At 38.8% G+C, this 24868-nt stretch overlaps 1 protein-coding gene across 2 annotated transcripts; it reads left to right on the top strand.

Moving 5' to 3' along the window:
- The first annotated feature begins 100 nt into the window (after positions 1 to 100).
- zic6 (zic family member 6) lies at positions 101 to 22168 on the top strand. Of its 2 annotated transcripts, none has more exons than XM_026280584.1 (2): positions 101 to 1451; positions 21460 to 22168. In XM_026280584.1, exons 1-2 carry the CDS (start codon positions 491 to 493, stop codon positions 21771 to 21773), a joined length of 1275 nt encoding a protein of 424 aa, XP_026136369.1. In that variant the 5' UTR covers positions 101 to 490; the 3' UTR covers positions 21774 to 22168. The 2 variants fall into 2 exon arrangements, with proteins under 2 accessions (XP_026136369.1, XP_026136368.1); XM_026280583.1 differs by lacking the exon at positions 21460 to 22168 and adding an exon at positions 2964 to 4330 and having other exon boundaries at positions 119 to 1451.
- The last annotated feature ends 2700 nt before the right edge of the window (positions 22169 to 24868 follow it).

The raw sequence follows: 24868 nt of genomic DNA, 5'->3' as shown, positions 1-24868 counted from the left end.
TTCGATATCTTAGCCAACAATACCGCATTCGGCACTCTCAAGTCACAGAACAGCCAATATCTGGCAGTGCGCGAGCGGCACATATCAAAGCATTTTCACTGAGAAATTTGAAAACGGAGTCGTGTGGTGAACGCCTGCGTGTCCCTTTTAAAACAAATCCAGGGACTGTCAATCATCGCGCATTCCGACCAATCCCAAAGCACCGTTTTTTAAAAGCTGGTTTGCCTGCTGTGCTTTTATATTGCAGTATGGCCTGGTTCGGAGCATTTTACTACCACGGTTATTGCCACAAATCAAGAGGGCAAAGTGAACGGCATGGGACTCACACCAATCTTAACGAACCGGGGTCCTATTCCTGCGTCTGAGAGTTTTACAGGCAATAACTGCACATGCAGATGATACAGCGGGGGAAATGGGGAAGAGTTTTGTAGGTAAATCGTAAATGTTAGAGGTTGGTTGATTTGCCAAGACCTCAGCCAAGCAACAAAACATGACAAGCCTGTCGCGGTTTAGTGGCTGCCCTCTTTCTTGCGTCAACCCTGGGGAGAGCAATACTGAACCCAGCGTGGTGCTGCCACCTTTGGCAGAGGAGCACATGGGGCACCCCACTGGCAGTTCCTTAAAACTCTGCCCCTCGCAAAATTTGCGAGACTACCACGAGACGAGGGCCAGTGCATTTGTTGACCACTCGGTTACCCATTTTCCAGACACTGGATACACCAGTCATCGCTTAGAACCCAGTCCTAGGGGCATTATCATTGGGACAAATCTGTCAGCAGCAGGCATGCCACCAGTAACTGATCAGCTGGCTCCGAGACCTAACCAACATGGCAATATTGGTAGGTACCGTGACCTCCACAGCTATAGGGATGGCAGGAGCCAGGCTTTCTTCAACACGTATCAAGAGCAGGCCCATGGCTCGTCAGACGCAACCCGAGATCTCAGCAGCCAAATGATGTTGGGTCTTCCCGGGGATCTTCTCTCTCGAACGCACCCATACGGGCAGTCGGTCAGTGGCCCCAGGGCCAACAGCCAGCAGTTAGTCACCCAGTTCTTGGAGTTCTATAAGCCTCTGAATATGGCCATGCAGCGAGGAGGGGGTGACGCCTTCCTCAGGTGCTCCAGGCAGAACCCAAAGCACGAGCTGGTGTGCAAGTGGAGTGACGGCCAAGAAGGCACTGGCAAGCCGCCCTGCGCCAGGAGTTTTGGAACCATGTATGAACTCGTCACCCATATGACGGTTGAGCATGTCGGAGGACCGGAGCACTCCGACTACGTTTGTCACTGGGAGAACTGTTTAAGAGACAGAAAGCCTTTCAAAGCCAAATACAAGCTCGTCAACCACATAAGAGTGCACACTGGAGAAAAGCCCTTTCCCTGCCCTTTTCATGGATGTGAAAAAGTTTTTGCCAGATCTGAGAACCTCAAGATACACAAGAGAACGCATACAGGTTAGTTCATTATAATAATAATATTAATAATAGAATGACAGGCTTCAAACTTATGGAATTGTTTCTAAACCACTTCTTTTTCTTTTGTTTTGCTTAACATTGTTCAAACACAAAATTAATTCATTAAGAACTGCCAGGACAGAAAAACTGGTCAAAACGTAGGCTACTGTTTGATTAATTGTTCCCAAAGTAAAACTATAAAATATATACCGTATTTTATTTATTTATTTATTTTAGCTTTTCACGAAACCTGCTTTTGACAATAGGTTGTCAAAACACGTCATGATGTTCATAATTTTTCGGCATATAATTTAATGTAAAATTTTGTACACAATAGAATGTAATTTTCTACAGCCTGTGCCAGACTTTAATTTGGACTCAGATTAAAGCATTTATTTATATCAAATGAAACCTATTTTTTGTTGGAACGTTTGTTGCTCATATTACAGGGGTGGTTTTTTTTATTTCGTTTTCAGAAACTTTCGAGCTGGTGAAAATCAGTCCACAGGCCAGTTGTTTAGGTGCCTCTCATTCATGCAGTGAAAATAAATAAATAAATGCCGGGGCACCGGAGAGCTGTGACGTAACGTTTACGCAAGGCACAGCTGAATTCTCTGCTATGGTAGAGTGCACCAGCTCGAGCTAAGCTCTGCAAGCTTCTAGTCAACTACACTTCAAACTAACGTCACATTAATCCTTAAAATGCTTTCTGTATAAATGGCCAGTTCGTGTGTTTTTGTTTTAAATGATTTAACCATAGTATATGATTTATAAATAAATAAAAAGCATATCGATATGACTGTATTTATTTAAGCCACAGTTAACTTTATTTTTCTCGCCAGAAATTAATTAAATTAGGAATTCATCTTTGGCTCAGGACGCATTAAAAAATATGAATTGGGTCGATTCACAGAATATCTGCGAATATTAGCAAATATATATATATGTTTTTAACTGAAAACAGAAATGTTAAATTAATCACCGATTCCATACAAATATTTACAAGTGAAGTGTTTACTATGGGTTAATAAAACTAATGAAATAACACTGCTATGTTCATAATTTAAAATGTCTCTCTCTCTTTTTTTTTTTTTTTTTTTTACTCTGAAAGCAGTTTGAGTTAGCCTAAGCTATATGCATTTGAGTTTCGTTATAAGCTAAATCTGATTTAGCTCCTGTGAACCATGATTTTGAAATTAGCAGCTATTGCATGAAAACAACCGACTGGAAAACATGATTATTTTTATAAATGATAAGAAAGAGGGATTTCGATTTGTCAAGTTTTGCACGCACAGGAGTGTTATCTTTAACAAAGTTCTGTCCTTGCCTGCTATATATACTGTTAAATGTGTGGAGCAGCACACTTTTTTAATTTAATTTATTTTTATTTTATTTTTTTGTATAACATCCTGCATAACACATCTAATGACACCATGCACTCAGAACTGATGAGCCATGGCTGACTGTACATCCCACCCGTAACTCGCGTTTCCCCCTCCTCTGCCCGTTTAGGTGAGAAACCGTTTAAATGTGAGTTTGAGGGCTGCAATCGGAGATTTGCAAACAGCAGTGACCGGAAGAAGCATTCTCACGTTCACTCCAGCGATAAACCCTACACGTGCAAGGTCAGAGGCTGTGAAAAATGCTACACGCATCCCAGCTCCTTGCGCAAACACATGAAACTCCACTGCAAGGCCTACATCGCCAAAATCGGCGAAGACGACGAGCACCTTGTAGAGGCCAGGTCTCCTGAGGTAGCGGAACAGCAAGACACGCCCGCCTCTACCACCGTGACGCGAACGATGACGACTCCCTCCCTGTCTCCAGAGACACGAAATGAGTCGACTATGAGGTCACGCTTCCATCACACCTTTGAAAACAGTTTGGACTATATGGCGCACAGGCCACAGTCCCTTTTGGACCCTCTGTTACTACAACGGGGCAGCTACAGACCAGAGTCTGTACAATATTCGTGCAGCCAACCAAGTCATTCGTTCGCACCTAACCATAGAACTTTTGCGACCAACTCACCTTTTCAGAAAAGTCTGGTGAATGGCTGGTACACGTGTCATAGCGCCGTGGACACATTTTCACCCAAACACTGTAACAGTGATATATAATGTCTGTAATTCGGGCTTGTACTCTGCGTGTTAAAGCATTGAGGGATGACAGCTGAAGGGGTCATCTTCATGTAATATTATGTCCTACAGGTTTAAATATGAGCGTGCAATTTGTTACTGTGAGCTTTATCTGTTGTACATTTATGTCCTTGTGTTGGTGAAACGTCGGTGACTAAACTGTAAATAGCTTACTATAAAAGCAAAGAAAAAAGTTGCCAAAGTATAATTCACATAGAAATATCTACAAACAAATGGAGTAGAATTTATAGGTCGAAAAAATAAAGTAAGTTATTTCTGCACAGGAAAAATATTAATGGCGTAGTGTACTATTATGAGGTTCTGTAGAGGCAGGGCCTCTGTCAACGTGATGTATAATGGAAAGAAGAGGGTTATCTCTTGAAAAGTGATGATAAAAGTTAGTAACGTGGCTATTTTTTATTTTATTTAATTTTTTTGTAAATTACAACTTGGATTTATGCGTTTTCTGTCACAGTTTAAATGTTGGTCGAAGATTAAAAATATCGTTTGTTTTGATGTGTGTGAAGGTGAACCCATCATTGAACGAGGCCTTTGACTAATTATTTGGAGATTTTCACACTACACCACCAATGAGTGAATTTTATACCTTAATACGTTTGTGGCAATTATTATAGACATCAACCCCCCTTCATTGTGAAAATGTTTAATTAAGATTCTACTGTGTACTGTACAATTAATTATGCATTCTAAGTTTCATTAAAGTATCTCTATTCTCTTTGATCAGGCGTGTGATTTAAACTATGCTTCTCAAAGAAAACTTACACGACTTGGATTTTTTCTGTACGTGCCAGTTTATTTAACGGATAGGCTTACCTATGCGTTTTTGTTTTGTTTTTTGGAATTAAAATAGCAAAACGAGAAACTTTGGAAACATACTTTTAGTGACATTCAGACTTTAGACTGGCCTAATGTCTAAAATAATTCATTTTAAAAAAAGTTAAAACTTTGATAAAGTAATTGTTTTCCGTGAAGGATTTCACGGCCCAAGTTGCCTCACCTCGAATGAACTCCAGCAGATTTCGAATTTATCGTTATTTTCTTTTCAGTTTAATCTTATATGCGAAGTCTGTTGTTATATTTTTTGGGGGTATTAACTTTATTGCTATAAAACTGCAGTTCAGCATGACACGGCTTAAATAAAAGTGCAAGCGAGGACATAGGCCTTGTCCTTAGAATCGTACCGATCAGTGAAACTCCAACCTGCACTCACTTACGCTGTTCATACACGGTTTCGGTAGACTTCTCACTTAATATTAGCGTGCTAGAGCATTTTATGATCGTACATAGAACTGTCAATGAACTCAAATCCTGTTCTGTCAAGTACAAGTCGTCTGTAATCTCACTTCTGTTATCAAGAAACAAATGGCAGCTTACAACTGAACACTTTGGTGGTGATGAATGAAATGTTAGGTTAATGCAGAAGTTACAACACAATGAATAGTCTACCAAATTGTAAGCCTGAGGTCCACAGCTCTTTCAGTACACAAGATGCATAATGAAATTGGTTTTCTTCAGTCTTATTAGTTTGTTTCTGTCCCCATGTTTTGAATTGATTCCACATATTGAAAAATCTGAACACTGACCTCAGTGATTGTAAAGACTAAAGAATGATATTTGGAGCCTTTGGTAGTGGCCCACTGTTTAATCTACTATCTTGTTATACAATCAGAGAGTTTGCTCTTAGGTATTTTATAGTCCAGTTTTGTCATGATTTTTTTTTTTCTATTTGTGTGTGTGTGTGTATGTGTGTGTGGTGTTGTAAGGAGGTGTTTCTCAAATTGTAACAGGAGTAACTTCGCTTCCTTACACACTGTGCTGTGAAGCAGCTAACACTAATGACCAGGATGCATAGCATTTTTAAAGATTTCTTTCTTTCCTGGTTGGTGGTTACAATAATGCAATTCATTCATAGTTTAAGAGTCCAGTTTCCACTGTCAAGGATGGTGCCTTAGATACCATTCCTCACAACCTACTCATAAAGAGAAAAATCGGTGACCAAAGAATACAGTGGGCCTCTGTGTATTTTTTTTATTTTTATCAATTTATTTTTTACTATTTGAGGCTTGAGAAAGAGACCGTATAGGTTTAACTGAAAAAGTGGCTACCAAGGCTTTTTGACTCAGTGGGCCTTCTAGCACGCCTTTCAGTTCATTAATTTAGCTATCGCGAATAACCTTAGAAAGGTCATAAGGCAAAAGTAAAAAAAATAAAAAATAAATAAACAACAACAACCCACCATCAATGCTGGACTGATGCGGTGTGTTCAAAGGAAGTTGTAGATGTGAAGTTGACAAGAAATTCTTAATTTCTATTTTAAACACTGTTGGATCATTGAGAAACAGGAAATAAAAACAAATAGCACAGGAAGTTTATTTGTGAAAGTCTGATGCTACGCATGCAGGCACGTTTGTATCTTGTTTTGAGGAAATATGTAGAAATTTGCCATAGAATTTTTCATGTTTCTGTTCTTTGATGGACTCTGAGTTGAACAGTTTTTAACACAGAGATACTTGCATTTGTGTGGTGTGTATGTCAGATGCTAAAAATGTAAGAACACATTTGTCATAATTCATCTGAACTGATCCGGTGTTATTTGTTAAGGTATCTCTACTGTGAATTTCTCTTCTATAAAGATATGATACCACTCACAACACACATACGTTAAATCTTGTTGTGAGTAAATTGCAACAGAAAGAAAATATTTTTCATGCACGTCTGTTTGGAATCTTACTTTCCAATAATGTGTAGTGTGTGTATGATTTGTATGATACTAAAATATTGTCATTAACAAAACAGTGATCAAATTAAAATATAAATGTAACTGAAAACAATACAAAAAACATTATAATATATGTTTCAGTTGTTTTCTTGTGTACATTTTGTTACACATATAAAACAATAGAACAACTTAACATTTGATCGCATTAAAACTGTTTTTATTTCTTCTGTCAGAATGATTTTGGATATGATTTCGGAAATTACATATTGATCTCTCTAATTTGGCTGTTTTGATATCTTCGTTCCTCAAACTATCCTGTGATTGAAATCAAATGACAAAAACCTTTTAGTATTAGCAGATACTGACCTCCTTTAGAAATCCTGCGATTGTACAGTGCTCAAGGTACTGTTTTGTGGAGTTCTAATGTGCTTTTTGGGGGGGGGTTTAAATCCTATGTTGTTAATGTGATTGCATGTACAACAATATTTATAGTGGACTGTTGAAAAGCCATTACGTAGCTTCATTTTTACATTCATGCAATTCTATAAGCATACATACAGTCCAATTTATACATTTGAAGGTCTTTTTAAATGTTTATATGTTAAATCCCAATTTAGTTTTACTGTATTGTTGTAATAAGACCAGCAAGTTTAAATTTGTATGTTTTTTTTTTTTTTTAACTATTTGGTTTTCGTTTTACAACATCATAGATTTACTCTCTGAAAGCAACCTTCAGGAGGATTTATATATAAAATATCTCTGAATAGGTGTCTGTGTTTAGTCTTTTCCGTATTTACTCTGTTTTTCAAGTGCAGTGGTGGTGTGCATTTTGATCAGCCAGAATTGAGATCTTTTTCCTAAACTCCTTTTAATGCCTGTTGTTTTATCTTTGCTGAAAATAGTATGACTTCGCTTTGCCAATAGTAGAAAAATTTTATTTCTTCATGAATATCTGGATGAGCACACACTATAGCTGATTGTTAATACGCTTATTTTACTGTGAATGAGATGATACCTCGCTGTCTCTCTTTAATTCCTGTTACCGAGTGTTTTCTGCCTAGCAACAAGGATGTATGGCGAAGGTTAGTTTGCATTCTTATGTGACAACTTATGACAAAGTCAACTTTTTTATACATTTACACACTTAATCTATGCTTTATTTGTACATATAGTGTATCATAGACTTTTTGCCATCGCATCCTCAAAGTGTGACCAAGACTATATGATCTCAGTGTCTGCTGCGTTCCACCTGCTCAAAATGACACATCTAGCAGGAGCAGTGTGAAGTTGCGTCAGCCTGGTGAGGGGGTGGTGGCTGTGCAGGCCGATGGGGTGTGATTTTAATTGGATTCCTGCCTTTTCCAGTCGTCCCCAGGTCAAGCCAGTGGTGTCGGTGCTCCCTGACTTAGGCTTCTTTTCATCACAACCCCCTCCTGTATATAGCAGCCCACTTTTCCACTCTCTCATCTGCTGCTCTGCCTGTGCTCCTGGCTACCCTCTTCTCCCATGACTCCCTTATACCGGCCCCTTAATCTGCGCAGTAGTGTGGTCCTGTGGCAGGTGGGTGCCACAATGTTTGATGAACCTCAAATCACAAAATTCACCATATTTGATCTTCTGTCCTTCAGATCGTTTACAGAGCTGCTATCGTCCACTCATACTCACCGTGTTTTTCGGCCAACCTGTGTTTTCTTCTTAGTCTTGCTTTCATTTATCTCTTTCCAAACCGGGTGTGTTAGGTTTTGAGTGTTTTGGCGTGCACACACACACACATGCACATGCGCTCTTCCTGCTTACCCAGTGTTTAATGAGAGTGATGCTACAGACACAGGCAAATAGATTTTAGAGGTGAGGCTGTAATGAGGCTATCAAAAACATGAAACGTGAGAGTTGTACAAGACACAGAACTCAGAGATAGTGTCGTGTTTTCAGTTGTCAAGCTTCCTGTGAATCTCTATGAGATAATTTGTCTCATTTGTTTCATTTAGACATGCTTAAGCGCTAACTTGACAATTACCACGTGTTAAAAAATACTTTAAAGGGTAAGTCACTCAAAAATGAAAATTCTGTCATCATGAACTTGTGTCCTCATGTCATTCCAAGCTTGTAATTCATATTTGGAACACAAAAGAAGATATTTTAAAATATCTTCCATCTTTTTTTTTTTGTCCATTCATTGAAACGCCATTGAGTTCATTACATGGACAAAAAAATAAATTTTCATTTTTGGGTGAACTAATCTTTTAACTGTGGAAGAATCCTTATGTAAAATATGGTCAATTAAAAACAAAAAATACATTAAAAAAAGTCACATTTGAGCTTTTAGATTTGCACCGCTAGCCGTGCAGACTGTTGATCGGTTGGTTTTCTTTCAATCTTTATCCGCAGTGCAGTATTCTGGAGTCGGTGGTGGTGGTGCCAGCCCCCCGTGTAGCTCAGCTGGTACCACAGCTTATTAAATACCCATCTATTCACTTGCCGGACATTCCGTTCTCTTGTCAAACCTCAGCAAGTCCACCAAAATGAGGCTAGTGCTGGGCTTTTGCTATGGGTCTTTTCCATTCAGCACAGCTGCGGTTTGGGAGTGGGAGGAAACTCCGCCCAGCCCAATATCTGATGCATTTCTCTCTTTTGATGCATTTTTAGGATTGCAATTCACCCCAATGGACATTTCTTTAACAAGTCTTTTTGCACCCTCTTTTTTATCCATAATCCATGCCTTACATAAGACATTTCTCTGATGATGGCGTCTTAGGGCAGCAGGGAAGACAGTAAAGGTCTTCGCTCAGCCAATCGGCTTGCAGGTGTGGCTTGCGTTGGGTTATCTTGTCGCAGTATATGCAATAGACGCTAATGTGTTGGCCGATGTGGTCACAGCGACCCGTTTGTTCCAGCGGGGGAAGAATAAAGACAACAATTCTCTTATCATTAGTTGCTAAATCCACTTTAGCAAGTGTTGTGGATGTGCCCCTTTTGAAAGGGGGCAACTTTGAGGATGGCCCTGACTCTGAGCAGCAGTGCTATACTTTCAGAAGGGTGACCATGGCCATCACCCAGTTCCTCTGATCTTGCTTCCAGATCCTTTTCGGTGAAGATCAACTTGGAGAGCACGTACTGTGTCCTCCACATCTTGGCAAGGGCATTTTTGGCAGCCTTCATGTATGTGAGAGGCCAGCTGAACATGCTTAAAAAGACACAATGGAGCTTATTTATCCACTCTTGCAGCATCATAGCCTTAACAAAGAGAGTTTTAATTTCCATTACATTTTTAAAATCCAATTTAGTGTTTATTTTATTTATTTTTTTTACTACTTCCACCCGCAATAAAGAATCCATCTTGAACACTTGCAAAAAGTGGCTTTGATCTGAACTGTTTGAGTAGCAGCTTCCTTTGGACTTAAGAGACCCATGGACCTAGAGTGAACGTTGTCTTTTTGGTTCCCTCAGCACCGTAATTTTTCATTATTTGACTGTCTCAAAATATCGCATTTGAATTTGTAATGAAAAGCATTTGTCTTTTATAGTGCTCTTTTGAATATGGAATCACATTGATCAGGGTCCAGGGTGTTTCAAAGTAGTGTGTAATAGTGGGTGTTTAATTTCATCTGTAGACGGATGCATCACAAGAGGTCTGTGTAATCAATCCTGTGAACTCAACATCTAAAGGAGAGATGGGCCTTCTGATCACTTCCCCAACTGAAGTTCAGCCATCCTCTGAGCCTGCAACTATCAACGCTTTCAAACTTGCACAAGAACTGAACCGAGGGATACCTGACACAGCTTCCATCACTATATGTATTTTTAGTTGATGTGTATGTCACATGTGAGCATGCTTGGGACTGTGGGCCAGGTAAAGAGAAAGGAGCGCGTGCACGTCTTTAAGTTGATCTCAGTGTTAACCTCGCAGCATTACACCAGCACCTTGAGGCCACAGTGAACAGTGATGGATGGTGGAGTGGATAAAGCAGGCTCAGGGGGCCAACCGGGGCTCAGCGTTTCTCCCCAAGCTATTTCAATTACAGATTGAGCAAGCGTACTCTCTGTGATGATATGTAGCTTAAAGGCCGTGACATTAATGGTTGGGACAAATCGGATTTGGTTTGGTGCTGACCCGTCACTCTAGGGCGTAGAACTAGATGGAAGAGTGAGGCAGTAAAAAAAAGAGCTTTACTTCAACTACCTCTGCTACAAAATATGCTTGGCACAATAACACCACTAAGGAAGCTATAGATATTGTAAACCAAAATGTTTGACTGATCAGTCTTTCAGACTGTGTAACATACATTTAGCTTAGAAAAACAGATAAATATGTGTGTCATTTTAATTCCTCATCAGCTCAGTCTAGTGCCTGGATCAGTTAGGCTTATCATATTGGCTTTATAAGACTTGTGTCTTTGATTTTAGTGTTGGTCAGATGTTTTTCCCTTTTCAACATGCACAAATTACACTTTTGACAGCTTTATGTATGAAGGTCATTTTGCATCATGTCTTGAATCATGGACTATTTTAAAACAAATGTGGAGTTACAATAATTCACTGGATGAAGCTAAATAAATCCTGGTTTAGATGTATTGATTGGCTTGGGGAACAAAAAAATCTGTGCACATGAAAGGATCAAATGTATTTCTTAGAATTCTTTAGCCCTATATAAGAGAGGAATGAAACAAGGTAATTAATACATCCATCACTGGCTTATCCTCCACATCTTCTGCATTTTTTCCAGTAACGTAAGTGTAAGTTATGTAATTTCATTTTATATCTGAAGGGGTTAAACATATTTTCAGTCTGCAAAAAGAATAAAAAAGTAATGTCTCATGAAAATGTATGTCATGATGTGGAGGCAGCACAAATCCCCTTTGGCTTGTAAGATATCAGGTCACTGCAGTCTCCCATTGAGATTGGTGGAGCAGTTTCTGGAGGGAGGGGCCCAGAGTGAATAAAGGTGGGCTTTGGTGAACCTTTACCCATGTGAGTATTTAAGTGCTGCATGATTTTTGCTGCATGGCTTTTATCTCTACAATTACTGCTTGTTAGGATGCCATACTCATCACCTTAGCAACTCCAGTGTGTTAAAGGTCAAAAGATATTTTAAGCCAATTTAAATATTAAGCATGAAGCCATTAGGTAAAATCTAAATACGTTTTCTATATCCGTCAAATTTGCATATACATGTTCCAACCAGATTTCATTATTATGATGATCTTTCTGATTAAAATACCCAGTGATTTTGGATACTGAGTGTATTGATAAACTCCATAATAGGTTTGTTTATAATTTTCCTCTGCCTTCAGAACAAGTCAGTGGCATTTTTGTTTACAATGCCTAATAAGACAAATAAGATCTGGATATAATTAGGCCTGCTTGTGCAGGGCCATATTCCCTTTCAATCAGTTGAAACTAACTCTGTTAATTAATCTTCAGAGCAGTTATTTTCCTCAAATAATTTCCTTAATAGCAACTGGGTTCCTTAGATCTTTACCCAGCACTGCATATTTTCTCTTGATTTTTATTTCCAGTTTTCTTTGTTTGCCCCTCTCTCTGAAATCCTAGTGACCCACATATTAGATGTACGATGTGATATATATATATTTTTTAACATGCAGTACTAGACACTATTATTAGTTTCAAATGAGGTGCTCTTCTTTTAGACCTGGCCTGTGTATTTCCCAATTGAAAACATAAGCCTCTCATTTTGCTCATCTCATATTTTAGCACTGATGGGCCTAGTTGCCCTTGGAGTGCTGATAAAAAAAAACAAAAACAAGAGAAAGCGATGATCCATGATGTAGTTATGCATGGAGATCTCATTGTGAAATCATGCATTTACAAGTGACTTTTTAAGAGAAACAGAATTTGATTTATGCTAAATGCCATTTATCATTTTACATCCTAAAAAAACATCCTCTCTGATTCTACCACCTGCTGGTAGGGAGGATCTGGTTGGGAGCTTTACGCTGTCCTTCAGGTTTCTCATACATATCATCTAGTCCTTTAAGCCATGTGAGGAAACCTGTATCTTGAGTAGCTGATTGTTGTCAGTTACAAAAGTAGCAAGCCACTGATATTCAAACTGAGAATTAATGTGCAAAAAACATATTATTTTGTGTTGATTAGAAGGCAAGAGTGTATGATGAGTTATCAAAATCCAATACTATTTGAATACAATTTCTGCCTATAATTGAATAGATGAAAGAAGCAATTAGTTGAGCTCCAGTCAAGAATGTGGATAGAATATATGTATCTTAAATGCATTGATATCTTTTTCTTTACACTCATTGAAATGTAATTATATATATATATATATATATATATATATATATATATATATATATATATATATATATATATATATATATATATATATATATATATGTACTTCACTCTCTTTTGAACTTGTATTTATTGTTGTTTATTTGTATGCGAATGTCAATGTTGTACTGTTGGACTTATGATAAAGCAGCTAAGGATGAACAAGACCACTTTCCCTAGAAGCACATCACTTAAGTAAATTTACACACATACATGAAGGTTTGAAATTAAGCAAACTACATTGTAAATGACGATATGATGATAAACTCTTTATTTAAGAGAGGTCAAGTGATTTAATCGTATCTCACAGATATTATCAGCCTGCATAGGCTCTTCTATAAAAATATTAATTTGGAGGGAGTTTATTATCATTTGACCTGTCCAGTGTAGAATATATAAAATATGCTGTGAGATTAAACATTAAAATTGTTTATTAACCAGTATATTCCAGTCTAGGTTTTGGTGGTTTATTCAGAGAGGGTACTTCATACTCTTCAAGTTCTGCATTCTCTTTATTAAAAGTATACGCACAAAGCCTAAAATATTTTTATAGGCTAAAACTTGCTGAATATGTTTTACAAAAAAGAAGGGAAAAAAAGACATTTGTCTAAGATATTGTATAAAATAGTGTCATTACAGACAGGATAATTTGATATGAAGTTACAAATTCAAAGTTGAAATTAAACACATTACAGTTACCCAGATACACTATATCAAACGATATGTTTAATGCAAACTTGTAGAGACTCAAATGCCTCCATCCTGTCCTCTCCACTTGCTGTACTCCAAGCTGAGAGAGACAGCTAAACTTAGTTAAGTGGATACATTTACTGAGGGAAGTGCACTTTGATGTGGGTCAATGGGCAAATGAACAGTGTCAAATGATATCATGGCAGGGATGCAAGGTGTGATAGCTTTAAAGACGATTCAGTGAGGACAGTGACCTGTAATTTTATTGCGATATCAACCTTTGCCTCACTCTGCAGTCTATTTCAGTGTCAAATGGCTCGTTTCTGTAGTTTGCACACACAAACTTCAGTTGCTATTGACATAGCTTTGAGATGAAAGCAAACCTGACTCAAGCTCTATTGATTGTTTTGCTGTGTTTTATATATTTCATGCATTTTCATACAGGGCTACATTCTGCCGAAAAGTCCTCATCTTTTATAAGTATTGATTAATTATTGGATTGCCCTGCTCGCACAGGTCATGCATATAAATTCTTGAAGTCCAAACTTTTGTACATGGAAAAACTTGTTGCTTTAGCTAGCATTGTTACTTCTCCATCCCAACTTGAATGTGTCCAGTGCTTTGTGTTTTGACTACAAAAGAATGCTAAATCTTCCATACATGTTTATGAACTTCTCGGCCATTGTGGTGACTCCTCTATTTATTTAATACAATTGTACTGTGAACAGAAGACAAAAATAAACAGACTGACTAAACATACTAGTCGTCGTCTTTTTGCAAGTGAAAACTCTGTGTACAGACACAAAAGGGGAACGGTTTCACCGCCGGAAAGTAAATTCTTTTGAAGTGGAACTAATCATCTGAGGGATGGTTCTCGTTGTCCTAACAACGCAGCTGAATTGGAATGAGCCTCCCTTTTTGTTGTATATATGTTTTCTTTCTTTCATTCAAAACTGATGATGATAGTAGTTTCACGCCCTGTCCACCCACATTGTCGGCCAAAACTTTTATTTTTTTGGTAGATAAGTCCTTATTAGAGACGCGTAGCCTACACATGGCGGGTGACTCTCCGGCTGTGACGTCAGCCGCACTTTTGCGTCTACAAAGCTTTATGCCTCTTAATATTAATAAAACAATCTCCCACGTCAGAACTGATTGGAGGTCAAAGGACTGATAAAACTTAGGCTAATTAAAAAATTATACTATCACAAGATAGAGAACTTTTTGTTAGCCTATATATTGCTCTCTATATCATTCACACAGTGAGAGTAATCGCCATCATCAACATTAACGTAAACACATGACGTTTATATTTCTGCGTTCATATATCCCACAGCTCATACAGGCTCCATTGATTAACCCTCGACGGTGCCCTGAGATGAAGTAGCTAACTCTGGCCTCAGTGACCTTTCAGTCAAGAATCCCATCTCTTAATTACCATTACTAAATCTTTCTCTCTTCCACCACCTTTTGCCTCGCAACGTTATAAACGTTTGAGCTTTTATGGAATTCCGAAGAACCGAAACATTTTATTGTCACCACGGGGTTCAGGGTTCAGACAGCGGTCACATGCTGGAAAAAAATAAACCAGTTGTGGTCGGTACCAAAGAAAAAACACTGAAGTTTTATTCAATCTCTCTCTAATTATTACTAATTAAACAGCACTTCGTCCTTAAATTAAACGCACTTGAGTTCTTTCAATTTAATCGGTTTATAATAGCATACGGCCCGTCGTGTAGGTAGCCTATGTACCTGAAGGGTGTGCTGGTGACCTGTTGTAAATACGTTTTATTTACTGATTAAGCCGAAGAATTGTTTAGTTGACATAATATAATATATAGTCTAATTAATATAGGCCTATTGTATGAGGTAAAGTCTGGTTTTCTGTAAAAGGGTGTTTTCTTTGGTAGGCTTAGTATCTGGGTAGGTGCATATAAAATCAAACTTTATTTGGAAGAAAACGAAACCTATTAACATTAGCTTTGGGTTAAAATTTATATAAATTTACATTGAAAGCAGATCATTTATTTTCAATAAAATATAAGATTTCTTACGTTTTTCACCGTTTTGTCTTCATAATAGTTTGATTTAGGATACTCTAGCCTATCTTTTGCCGTCTTGCGAGAACATTATACATTTTTTTCCAAATCTCAGTTAATATGAGCCAAATTAATCTACATAATGAATAGGAAATAGTAAGCAAATTAATTGTAAAATAGTTTTAGAATGTACCATGCCAAGTTCTTGAATGGATTTGCTTGTAAAAACAACCCCTTGAATAGAATAGTTCGATTTACAGAAAGAAAGAAAAAAAAAATGTTGCTCTCATTTTGTTATTCTGAATGATTTATTGTATTGTTACCAGGGTACCAGTGCTTTCTGAACGTCTCTTGGCGGGTATTCCAGGTGAGTGATGTTGCTGTTGAGAGGTGGCACTAGAAACCCTTAAAGTACAACAGATGATGTCACACTGGGGAGGATCCAGACTAAAGTGCGTGAAGCAGAACAGGCTCTATCCTGTTGAGACTAAACGCTGCGTAGAAAGAGACAGCCATGAAAAGACGCTGAGAAAAAAAAAGTAGTAAACAAACGGAGCATAGCTTTTGCTTTTCAGTAAGATGTTCTCCACTGAGACTTCAGTGCCGGTGGCAACAGCATACACGGACAACAGTTGCAGCATATTAAACAACTTCTGCAGTTCACATACAAATGTTCTGGACTTTGAAAGTTGATCTGGAATCGGTACACATATACTCACACGCTCATTAAATTGGTTTATGTGGCAAAATCACAGATCAACCGGAAGCTCTCAGATCAAAACCTTACACCGTTACTTAAACGTTAGAAACAATTATTTAAAACAAGGCTCTCGGTAATCGCGTGATGTTTGCCTGGATAGGATCAAATCCCTTGGCGTGAAAGTATTTTTGTCATCTTTGCACGCCATGCGGTAACTGGTTGTCATTGTCGCTGCGGCAGACGGAGAGCTGGGAGAGAACACTCGGCCTGTGCCAGTTGGCTCGAGCTCTTGAAAACAAGAGGCAGACGCTGCACGATTCTAATCTTAATCGTTCCAGACATGAAGGTCATTTCGGCTGGACTCTCATGGCGCTCACACTGTTGTTTCTTCCGTTAAGTAAAACGTCGATTCTACAACCTTAATACATCAACTGCGCTCATGTGAACAATAACAGATAAAACTGCAAGCAGAAATTATCGGGATCCAAGTGCAATAATCCCTTTAGCCCTTAATCGTTCATTGTCTAAATGAATAAAACTGTTATATGTACTATATTTAGCCTGCATTTGCATTACATAAAAATGTAATTTTTTCACTGTCATGTCGCCACCTTCTGTCCAAGCGCGACGAAATCTAGTCTTTTTTGTTGTTGTTTTTTTTTTTTTGTATTTTTGACGCCTTATTGGGTTGCTGAAATCTGATTGGCTGATGGAGGCTATTTAAAAATATGCAAATGATCGTTCATGGTTATTTTAAAGCTGATTGAAACAATGTGAATTGTAATGGCTATTAAAAAACCCTGAGTTATTTCAATATTTTAGTGCCACCAACTGAGCCATCTAAATGTATGATGTTTTCCTCATGGTGGCGCTCTACATAGTCTAGGCTATATATAGCCAATTTAATGAAACTTATGCATTACACCCATAGTTTATAGTCTTTTTAGTAAAATTACCTCAGCATAACTCGGCTGCATAAATTGGCTGTTCACTGGTGCAGATTTGGTTAAAACTTTCAAGGTGAAAATAAATGTGGGTATTAGGGATCTGGAGTGCATGAGGCAAGGAAATTATAATTATAATTATGATGAATCAATGATTTGCTCTATATTTCACATTTCTCCAATTTAAGATTTTGTACTTTTTGTACTTTTTTTTTAAATCGGGAACTAGCTCCTTGGATCCCTAAATATGCCTCCAGCACATGTGTACGGAAATTGATATTGATGCAACATTTGTGTGTGTCAATATTGTGTGTTACCTGACAGCATAAAGCAAGCCATCATTATTAATATGGGGGATTCAAAATGAGCAAAGTAAGTTCAATTTCTGTTGGAGTGGGGTGAGATGTTGTGCAAGAGGATTGGCGAGCTGTGTCCCAAGTACACTGCCTCACTCAAGGGCATGGATGCGGTCCAGAGACAGAATAGAATTCCTTCCCGCTTGTGCAAGTCTGGGCTCAGCACACTCATATATTGTATTCAGGTTAAGTAACTGCAAGGATTTAGATGCATACGCTTACTTGGCTATTTATTCTTCATGAGCCTTGTTTCAATGGGCCTTGAGCACTTAGCGTGTCACACTCAAGATGGCGTTAGACTGAACCTGCACAGCTTTAATTACTCTACGCACAGTAAATATAAAAGGAGTTTATGATAGCCACAATGCAGTTCACATTGCCTTTATCAGATATGACACACAAAATGAGCAGTCTTGATAATACCCAGGGCCTATTACCAGCAGCTCTTGCTCAGCACATTCTGACATTTATTTGAGTGTTAGACTAATAATGGCTAATGAGCTCCCAGTAACATGCACTCAAGACACCCATTAATGGAATTGTTGCTTAAGTGGAGGAAATATACATACTCTGATGATTAATCTCTCCCTCTCGCTCTTGCTCTTGCTCTCTCTCTTGCACAAAAAAAGCCCATATAAAACTATAGTGTATGCTCTGTAGGTATTACTGTATACTGTAATTCAGGACAGCTTACCTACATATGGAAACAAAGGAAAAACTGTACTGTCAAGTGTCACCTTTCCAGCTATTTCTCTAATTAAAAAGTGGGGGAAAAGAGAGTGGCTGCTGCTTCTTATGATCAATGCACATTATTTAGTTCAGTCAGTTTTTATTGTTCTTGTTGAATGGCTTAGTAAACTGCACTGCTCAGTCTCAAACATGACAGTCTTAAAATATATATTTGAAATGTTTTTGATCCTGTAGCTTTCTGAAAACACTTTTGGCTGTCTGGAAGTCTCCTAGCAACAGCAAACAAAGGCAAGGCACATTTCAAGTTTCCCGCGGTGCGGCCAGTCCAGTGTTGTCTTTGATCTTGACTGGGAAAATAGCTGAGTGGGCACTACTGGCATTTTCCTTTCATTTCTCCCCCTCCTTCTATCGCCCTCCCTGTTCCCAAAGCCCTCGAAATACCCCAATTTTCATCTGCCCCGAAAAGCTAGCACCCCTTTTAATCGCTCATGTCCAAGCGTTTCATTGAATCAGCACATTGTTTTTTGGTCAGGTTTGACAATATGCTTTAAAAAGTGTTAGCTTGAGTGAAATGCACAAAGAAATGATTTTATTGCTTTGGATACACAGGATGGTATATTTTACCCTACAACTAAACATGGTGTTATTGGGGTTACTTGCAAGCGTACCGTCTCCTTTTATCCTGTTTTTCTACCTCATTTCTCTGTCTTAGTCAGTTTGATTTGCGCAAATCTCCTCATTTTGCTTTTTTCCTTATCCTTCTCTGACACATTAAGCTTTGTATTTTTTGATAGAGCTAGGACTGCTTATCTCCTAAGAAACTTGGGACGCCCGCAGCTCGCTAGACAAATAATAGAGCTGCGGTGGATTTTCAGGGTCATGGGGCACCCACAGAGCTGTCTTATTTAGAATTTTACATAAAGTGAAATGTGTATTGAAAACATTTTTGAAGTTAATGCTCACAGAGAAATAATGCTTTGCTGGTATGTCCTGTGGTGTGAAAAAAAGTGTGTTTCGACAACATAAGTAAACAAAAGCAGGGATATCATGAACAATATCTGTGGGCTATGGAATATTATAACATCCCACAGAGTTAAGTTTACAAGGAAAATAAAAATAAGTGAATCACGATATATGGGACGAAGATGAAAAAATCAAACCAAACTCTTCATTGTTTTGGCATAATTTGCTGTAACTGATGTTCCAATTTATGACAGACACAGCCATTTAGGTTGCTTTAATGTCGCTCTTGGTCTTTGTGGTCAGTGCGATGCCTGAATCTGTTACTGTTTATTGTCTGAAAATGTTATTTTTCTTTTTAGGTCTTTGTTTTTGACAAAGCCATACGGACTTGATAAACCCTTTGCATTCGAGCGAGTCACATTTCTCATTCTCTCAGTGAATGGTGCTGTTTTTTATTTTCTTAAGTCGTTTGAGGTGACGTGCTTTGGGGTTGTGCGAGGCCATCCTGAGTCCTATCCTTTTTCATAAACAAATTTGCGAGAGGTCATTTGCAATGTTTTATGTACGTGACTAATGTACATGACATTTTAGGAAAGAGAAAACAATTATGATACAGAAGGCATGGGGGTGGGAAGGCTTTCATCAGTTCCCTAATTGGGGTTCAAAGTGGGATTAAATATGACCATTTTTGTCCCTATGCCACACATTTTATTTATATAACTGTGAAGTCTGTTCAGGGACCCAACTATTTTAACCATGAAGTGTGTCATTTGCCAGGGGAAGCAAACGTGAGACAGAATTCCCACCCCCAATCCGTCTGTAAGCATCTTGTTTCCAAGAGGCAAGGTGGGAACATTTTGTATTGTCAACCAGCAGTTGAGTCCTATTGGAAGTATGACCCAATACTCCAGGGCCGTCGTCCATGCCGAAAAGCGCAAGTAGGCTAATCGGTTGCACCACCTCCTTGACATGGGTTTTCAATGGCCTCGTTTTCTTATCATTTCAAATTTCTGCCTGTAATTCTTAAAAGCTAAATAAGCCTGATTATCCTCAGTGATTAAGACATCCTCTGTCAGAACAGCATGCTGTGCTGTAGCATCCCAGAGCGGTTCTATTCTGCTAAAGCAGAGGTTTGATTTTGGGTGGTTAATGATTTTAGCTGTGGATGTCTAAAAAAATGCAATATATGCCTGTTAACAGCTAAAAACTCTTAATGATCTCCTCAGGTTTACAATCTCCTCATAAACTACCATTCAACTTCTCCTTGGTCTATACAACTATTTCCAAAAGGAAAAGCATCTTCAGAAAAAAATAAATAAAAAAGAATTCTAACAACAACACTGGGACCTCCAAGTGTGGTCAGGTCTTGTTTATGTAGTGAAACCCCATCATCCTCGCTCACAAATGCTTTGAAGAGCTTGTGAGGTCAGGTTTTAAATTATGGTGTGTTCCCACACAGCGTCCTCACTCTCCACTAGTGCAAATCCATTTGCCACACAATGCATTTCAAATCAAAGCCGCATCACCATAAGACGCCTTAGGAGACATTAAGCCATACTATGTTACTTTCATGTACGATAGGATGGCTCCTGTATGCTTTGAAGTGCCTCTCTTTTTAATGCCTTATTAATAATACCACACAGGCTACCTCTGACTCTTTGGATGCTGTTTTCTCTCACTCTCTTCTCAGTCTTTAATGCAGGTCTTCAGGGCTGTGTTTATGGCCTGGTGATTAGAGGGCATATAGACTACTAGGTGAGGGGGCAAAAAGGGGCTCAAGAACGCAGGTGACATGTCTTGCTCGCATGCTCTCATTTTTTAAATCAGTTTTTTCCCAATGTTGTAGCAGCATCAGAGGGAACGGTATGATTTAACACCCTGTTCAGAATATGTGCTTATATGAACTGATGTGTGTGCGTAAACATAGATGTAAGCATATACAGATTTAAATTGCATGAGGTGATATATTTGCATGCATTTTTATTATTTAAGTTTTTTTTTTTACTTTACATGACTATTTTGCCTCCAAATGTTTTTTTTTTCATTTGTGTCTCAATGTATATGTATCTTTTGTATTTATTTGTGAAAGGATATTTTTCTTTCTATTTAAACATATGAAATTACATTGCTTTACAGATAAAAATCTCATCTTTTGCTAATGCTTAACTTAATCCAAACCTATATGAGTGTCTTTCTTTTTTTGAGCACAAAAAATATATATTTTGAAGAATGTTAGTATTGACTTTTATAGTATGGAAAAAAGCCATTGACTTCAATAGTCTGGAAAACAAATACTATGGAAGTCGATGGCTACCGATGGAATACTTAAAGTCCATTGACATCTTTAATACCTCTGTAAATTAAGTATCACATAAAATTGCAGAGCTGCAGCACTAGTTGCAGTAGATATTAATCGCTTTCCCCTTCTTGATCCGCCAGCTCTTCCGTGTCAGTCTGCCATGAGGCAGGCGTTCCAGTTTGGCTGCTGCAAGCTGGGCTCTCTGAACCGCGGGGTCAGCGCACCTCCAGCGCTACTCCAGCTTGTGCTTCATCCTCTACCACTTAGGGGGCACCTGGCAACCCTCCCTACCATGGCAGGCCAGATCAATGGTAAGATCCATTCGAGCAGAATGACCGGAGGTCGGCATCAAAGGCCCCCTGCTTGTCTCGCTGCCACCTGGAGCTCAGCGAGGGTCATGGGCCGCCTGAGCCACCACTGCCTCCTCTTCCCTTCAGCAGGCTGTGTATGCTGACTAGGACCCAGGCAGGGTATGAGCTGGGTCTGCCTTGGCCCTGGCGCCCACATGGGGAGAGAGCCAGAGGTCAAGCCCATCAGAGCACTTTGCTTCATCTGATGAGAGGATCTGGTCTGGTTTTAATGAGGCAACACTGATTCCACAGCCCTTTACGCATGTGAGCAGGCCTAATGTGGTGATTGTATTAGATGTAATGCTGTGATTTTCCTTCCAGTCACTGGATGCAGAGGAAGCATCTCAGTTGTTTATATGTATATTTTAATACCAAAAGTGAAATCTTGTGTCAAATGCATGTTACGTATTCACATTGTTTTCCCCATAAAGGGGTCTCGTAATTGGTGTAAAATGCAGTAATTCCTCAAATAATAAGGATAATAAAAATGTATAGTTCACTCGAACATTTAAATTCTGTCATTATTATTATTTCTATTGTGAGTTTCTTTCCTTTGCTGAACACAAAAGGATATTTTTTTTTAAGTCAATGGCATCCAAAAACATTTTTTTTTTTCTTTTCAGCCGAAAAATGTTTTACAGTTTTGGAACGTGATGGGAGAATTGTCCTGTTTTTGGGTGAACTATCCCTTTAATTCAGATGACTATAATTCTGTGAGTTTTTAAAAATGATTAATTTCAGCAGACAGTAGATAGCCAATTATTGTGGAACATATATTTATTCATACAACGTTTCCCATATGAACACTGTGGCTCCCTTCAGCAAAATGATGGTCATATGGTGAAAGAACAGGCAATTATTTTCATGCAGCTGTCAATACTCTGAACAGGCTAATACAGTCTAATTAAATGTCATTTCTTGGGCCACTAATGAAAATGAACAACTCAGAGGGGTTTTTAATATCGCTGTGAAGCGCTTCAACTGCCGGAGCCCTGCAGTCGACGACTTGATCCTTCTATGTCCCTTACTTGTGTGATGAGGGATGAAAGGGGACGCAATGAGAGACAGAGAGAAAGAGAGAAAAAAAGGCAAGTTTGGCAAGAAGAGGAGTGAAGGGGGAGACAGATGGCGTGAAGTCTGCATCTCTTTGGCGTTAGGCTCATGGCGCTAAAATCCTCCCTCTCACACATTCCAACAAATCCAACCAGGAGGCTCAGGAGTATGTTCCACTGCTCTCGAAATGAAGCATCTGACCAGGATAGAGCCACGCGCGCACACACACTTTCTCACTGTCTCTCTCCCTCTTTCACACACACGCACACATACATTCACACACTGTCAGTCACCCGTAACCTATCCAGAAGTTTACATTTTTATTAGTATGTCACCCGTTCCGGAGTTTATTGGCTTGTTAAAATAGGATGCTTTGGGAGTTGGGGAAGAGAGAACATGGGGCCGTGACTGGAAATATTGCAGTGGAGAAGAGGAGACCAAGTGCCATTCAAGTGTAAAATCTCATTGAGTAAACATGGGGCCAAGGCATGGAAACAAAGTGCGTACAATCCTTTCGCGGCAGAAGTAATGAGCTTTGCAGTTAGTCACGCTAGCCACCACATTAGCCTGTGCTCCTGATAAATTTCCTGCCAGTCAGGCCTGCCAGTTTGGACCGAAGTTGTACGTCTTTTTAAATTGCACTTCTGAAATAAAACTATATAAAGTTGATCTGCTTGGCGTATACAGTAAAATCTATGCGTTCCGTGTGATCTCTCAGTCAACCAAGCTTCTGTTATGTGCCTCAGTGTGGGTTTTATGAAGCAGCGAAGCTTTATTTTAACCCATTGCTATATTTTATTTGTCATTTAGCTGAAATGTACCGCTAATAGCTGTTGACATATAAAACGACCATGTGTTCCTCCTGTCAGCCAGATGCAAAAGGCACAGATGGGCTTCTTTTTTTTTTTTTGATAGCAGACAATTAATGTGCCTTTGATTGAGCTCTACAGTACTCTCCCATTGATTCTGGAAAATGTATTCATTGAAGGCATATGATCAGCCACGGATGAATCTTGTCAGATGTGCCAAATCACAAATGAAACGCTTTAGTGCCTCTCCCTCCAACCTCCAGGGCTAAGAGCTCTTGCATGACACGCACTCACACATACGCGCACACCACTCTCTTCCTCTCTCGCTGGTTCACTATCTCTCTCGCTCACGCTCTAGATGGATGGCTGCGTTCTGCCTTCTGTTTGCGCTGCCATACTAATGAATGAGTCAGCTGGGAATATGTAATACTGTGAAAAGGTCACCGGAGGCATGTGTATCACATTACTGTTAATGATAATAAAAAGAACAATCTGTGCAAATCCATCTTTGAAGTCATTTTTTATTCATACCTACGGTGAGTGATTTTATCTGTCATTACTCTTCCCCTTTCTGCTGTGGATATGGAGGGAAAATGTACTGTAAAATGATCACAGGATTTATCTCTCATTGAATCGGTTTCACTGATCCACAGCTACCGGTCAAGCGTTGTAATGAGTACCTTCATCATCACCTTCAAAGCAACATTATGCAAAAAATAAATATGTATATAAAAAAAAATAATAAATCATTTACTCACCCTCATGTTATTCCAAACATTTGATGTGTGTATGAGAAGAAAGCAAGTCGTAACAACATCAGTTTCACAGCATCATGTTTAATTTGAAGATCCAAATCATTAATTCAGACCAGGAGATCTCTTTCATGACTACATCTTCAAGTAGGTCCAGATGTATTGGCTGTGCATCCTCTTTGAACAGGCTGTTATACATGTGTAATAAATGTGTAATAATAAAAGAATGCTTATAATAAAGCTTATGATCAAAATTCTGCAGCTAAAAACCCACCACACACTCATTATTATTTCATCTCTCATAATGGAGGAAGATATTTATGGTTAGCAGTGGAAAGCTTTCTTAAGCTGTTACAGTTTATGGTGGTCAGGGTATTGCTTTACCGATTTCCCTTACATTATAGATGGTAGCAGAACTGTAATTGTGTTAAATTACTCGACTGGAGGCGGCTTTTGATCTCCAGCTAGATGTGGAGTGCTACATTGCATATAAGTCATACATTAAGCAGTTGGTCAGTGATTGAAAGGTAATTGTAGTGCTACACATCATATTCTGTACTCACACGGCGAAGACCGGGACGATAA

Source organism: Carassius auratus, chromosome 14, assembly GCF_003368295.1.
Source record: "Carassius auratus strain Wakin chromosome 14, ASM336829v1, whole genome shotgun sequence".
NCBI lineage: Eukaryota > Metazoa > Chordata > Actinopteri > Cypriniformes > Cyprinidae > Carassius > Carassius auratus.
This window is presented reverse-complemented; position numbering and strand designations above follow the sequence as displayed.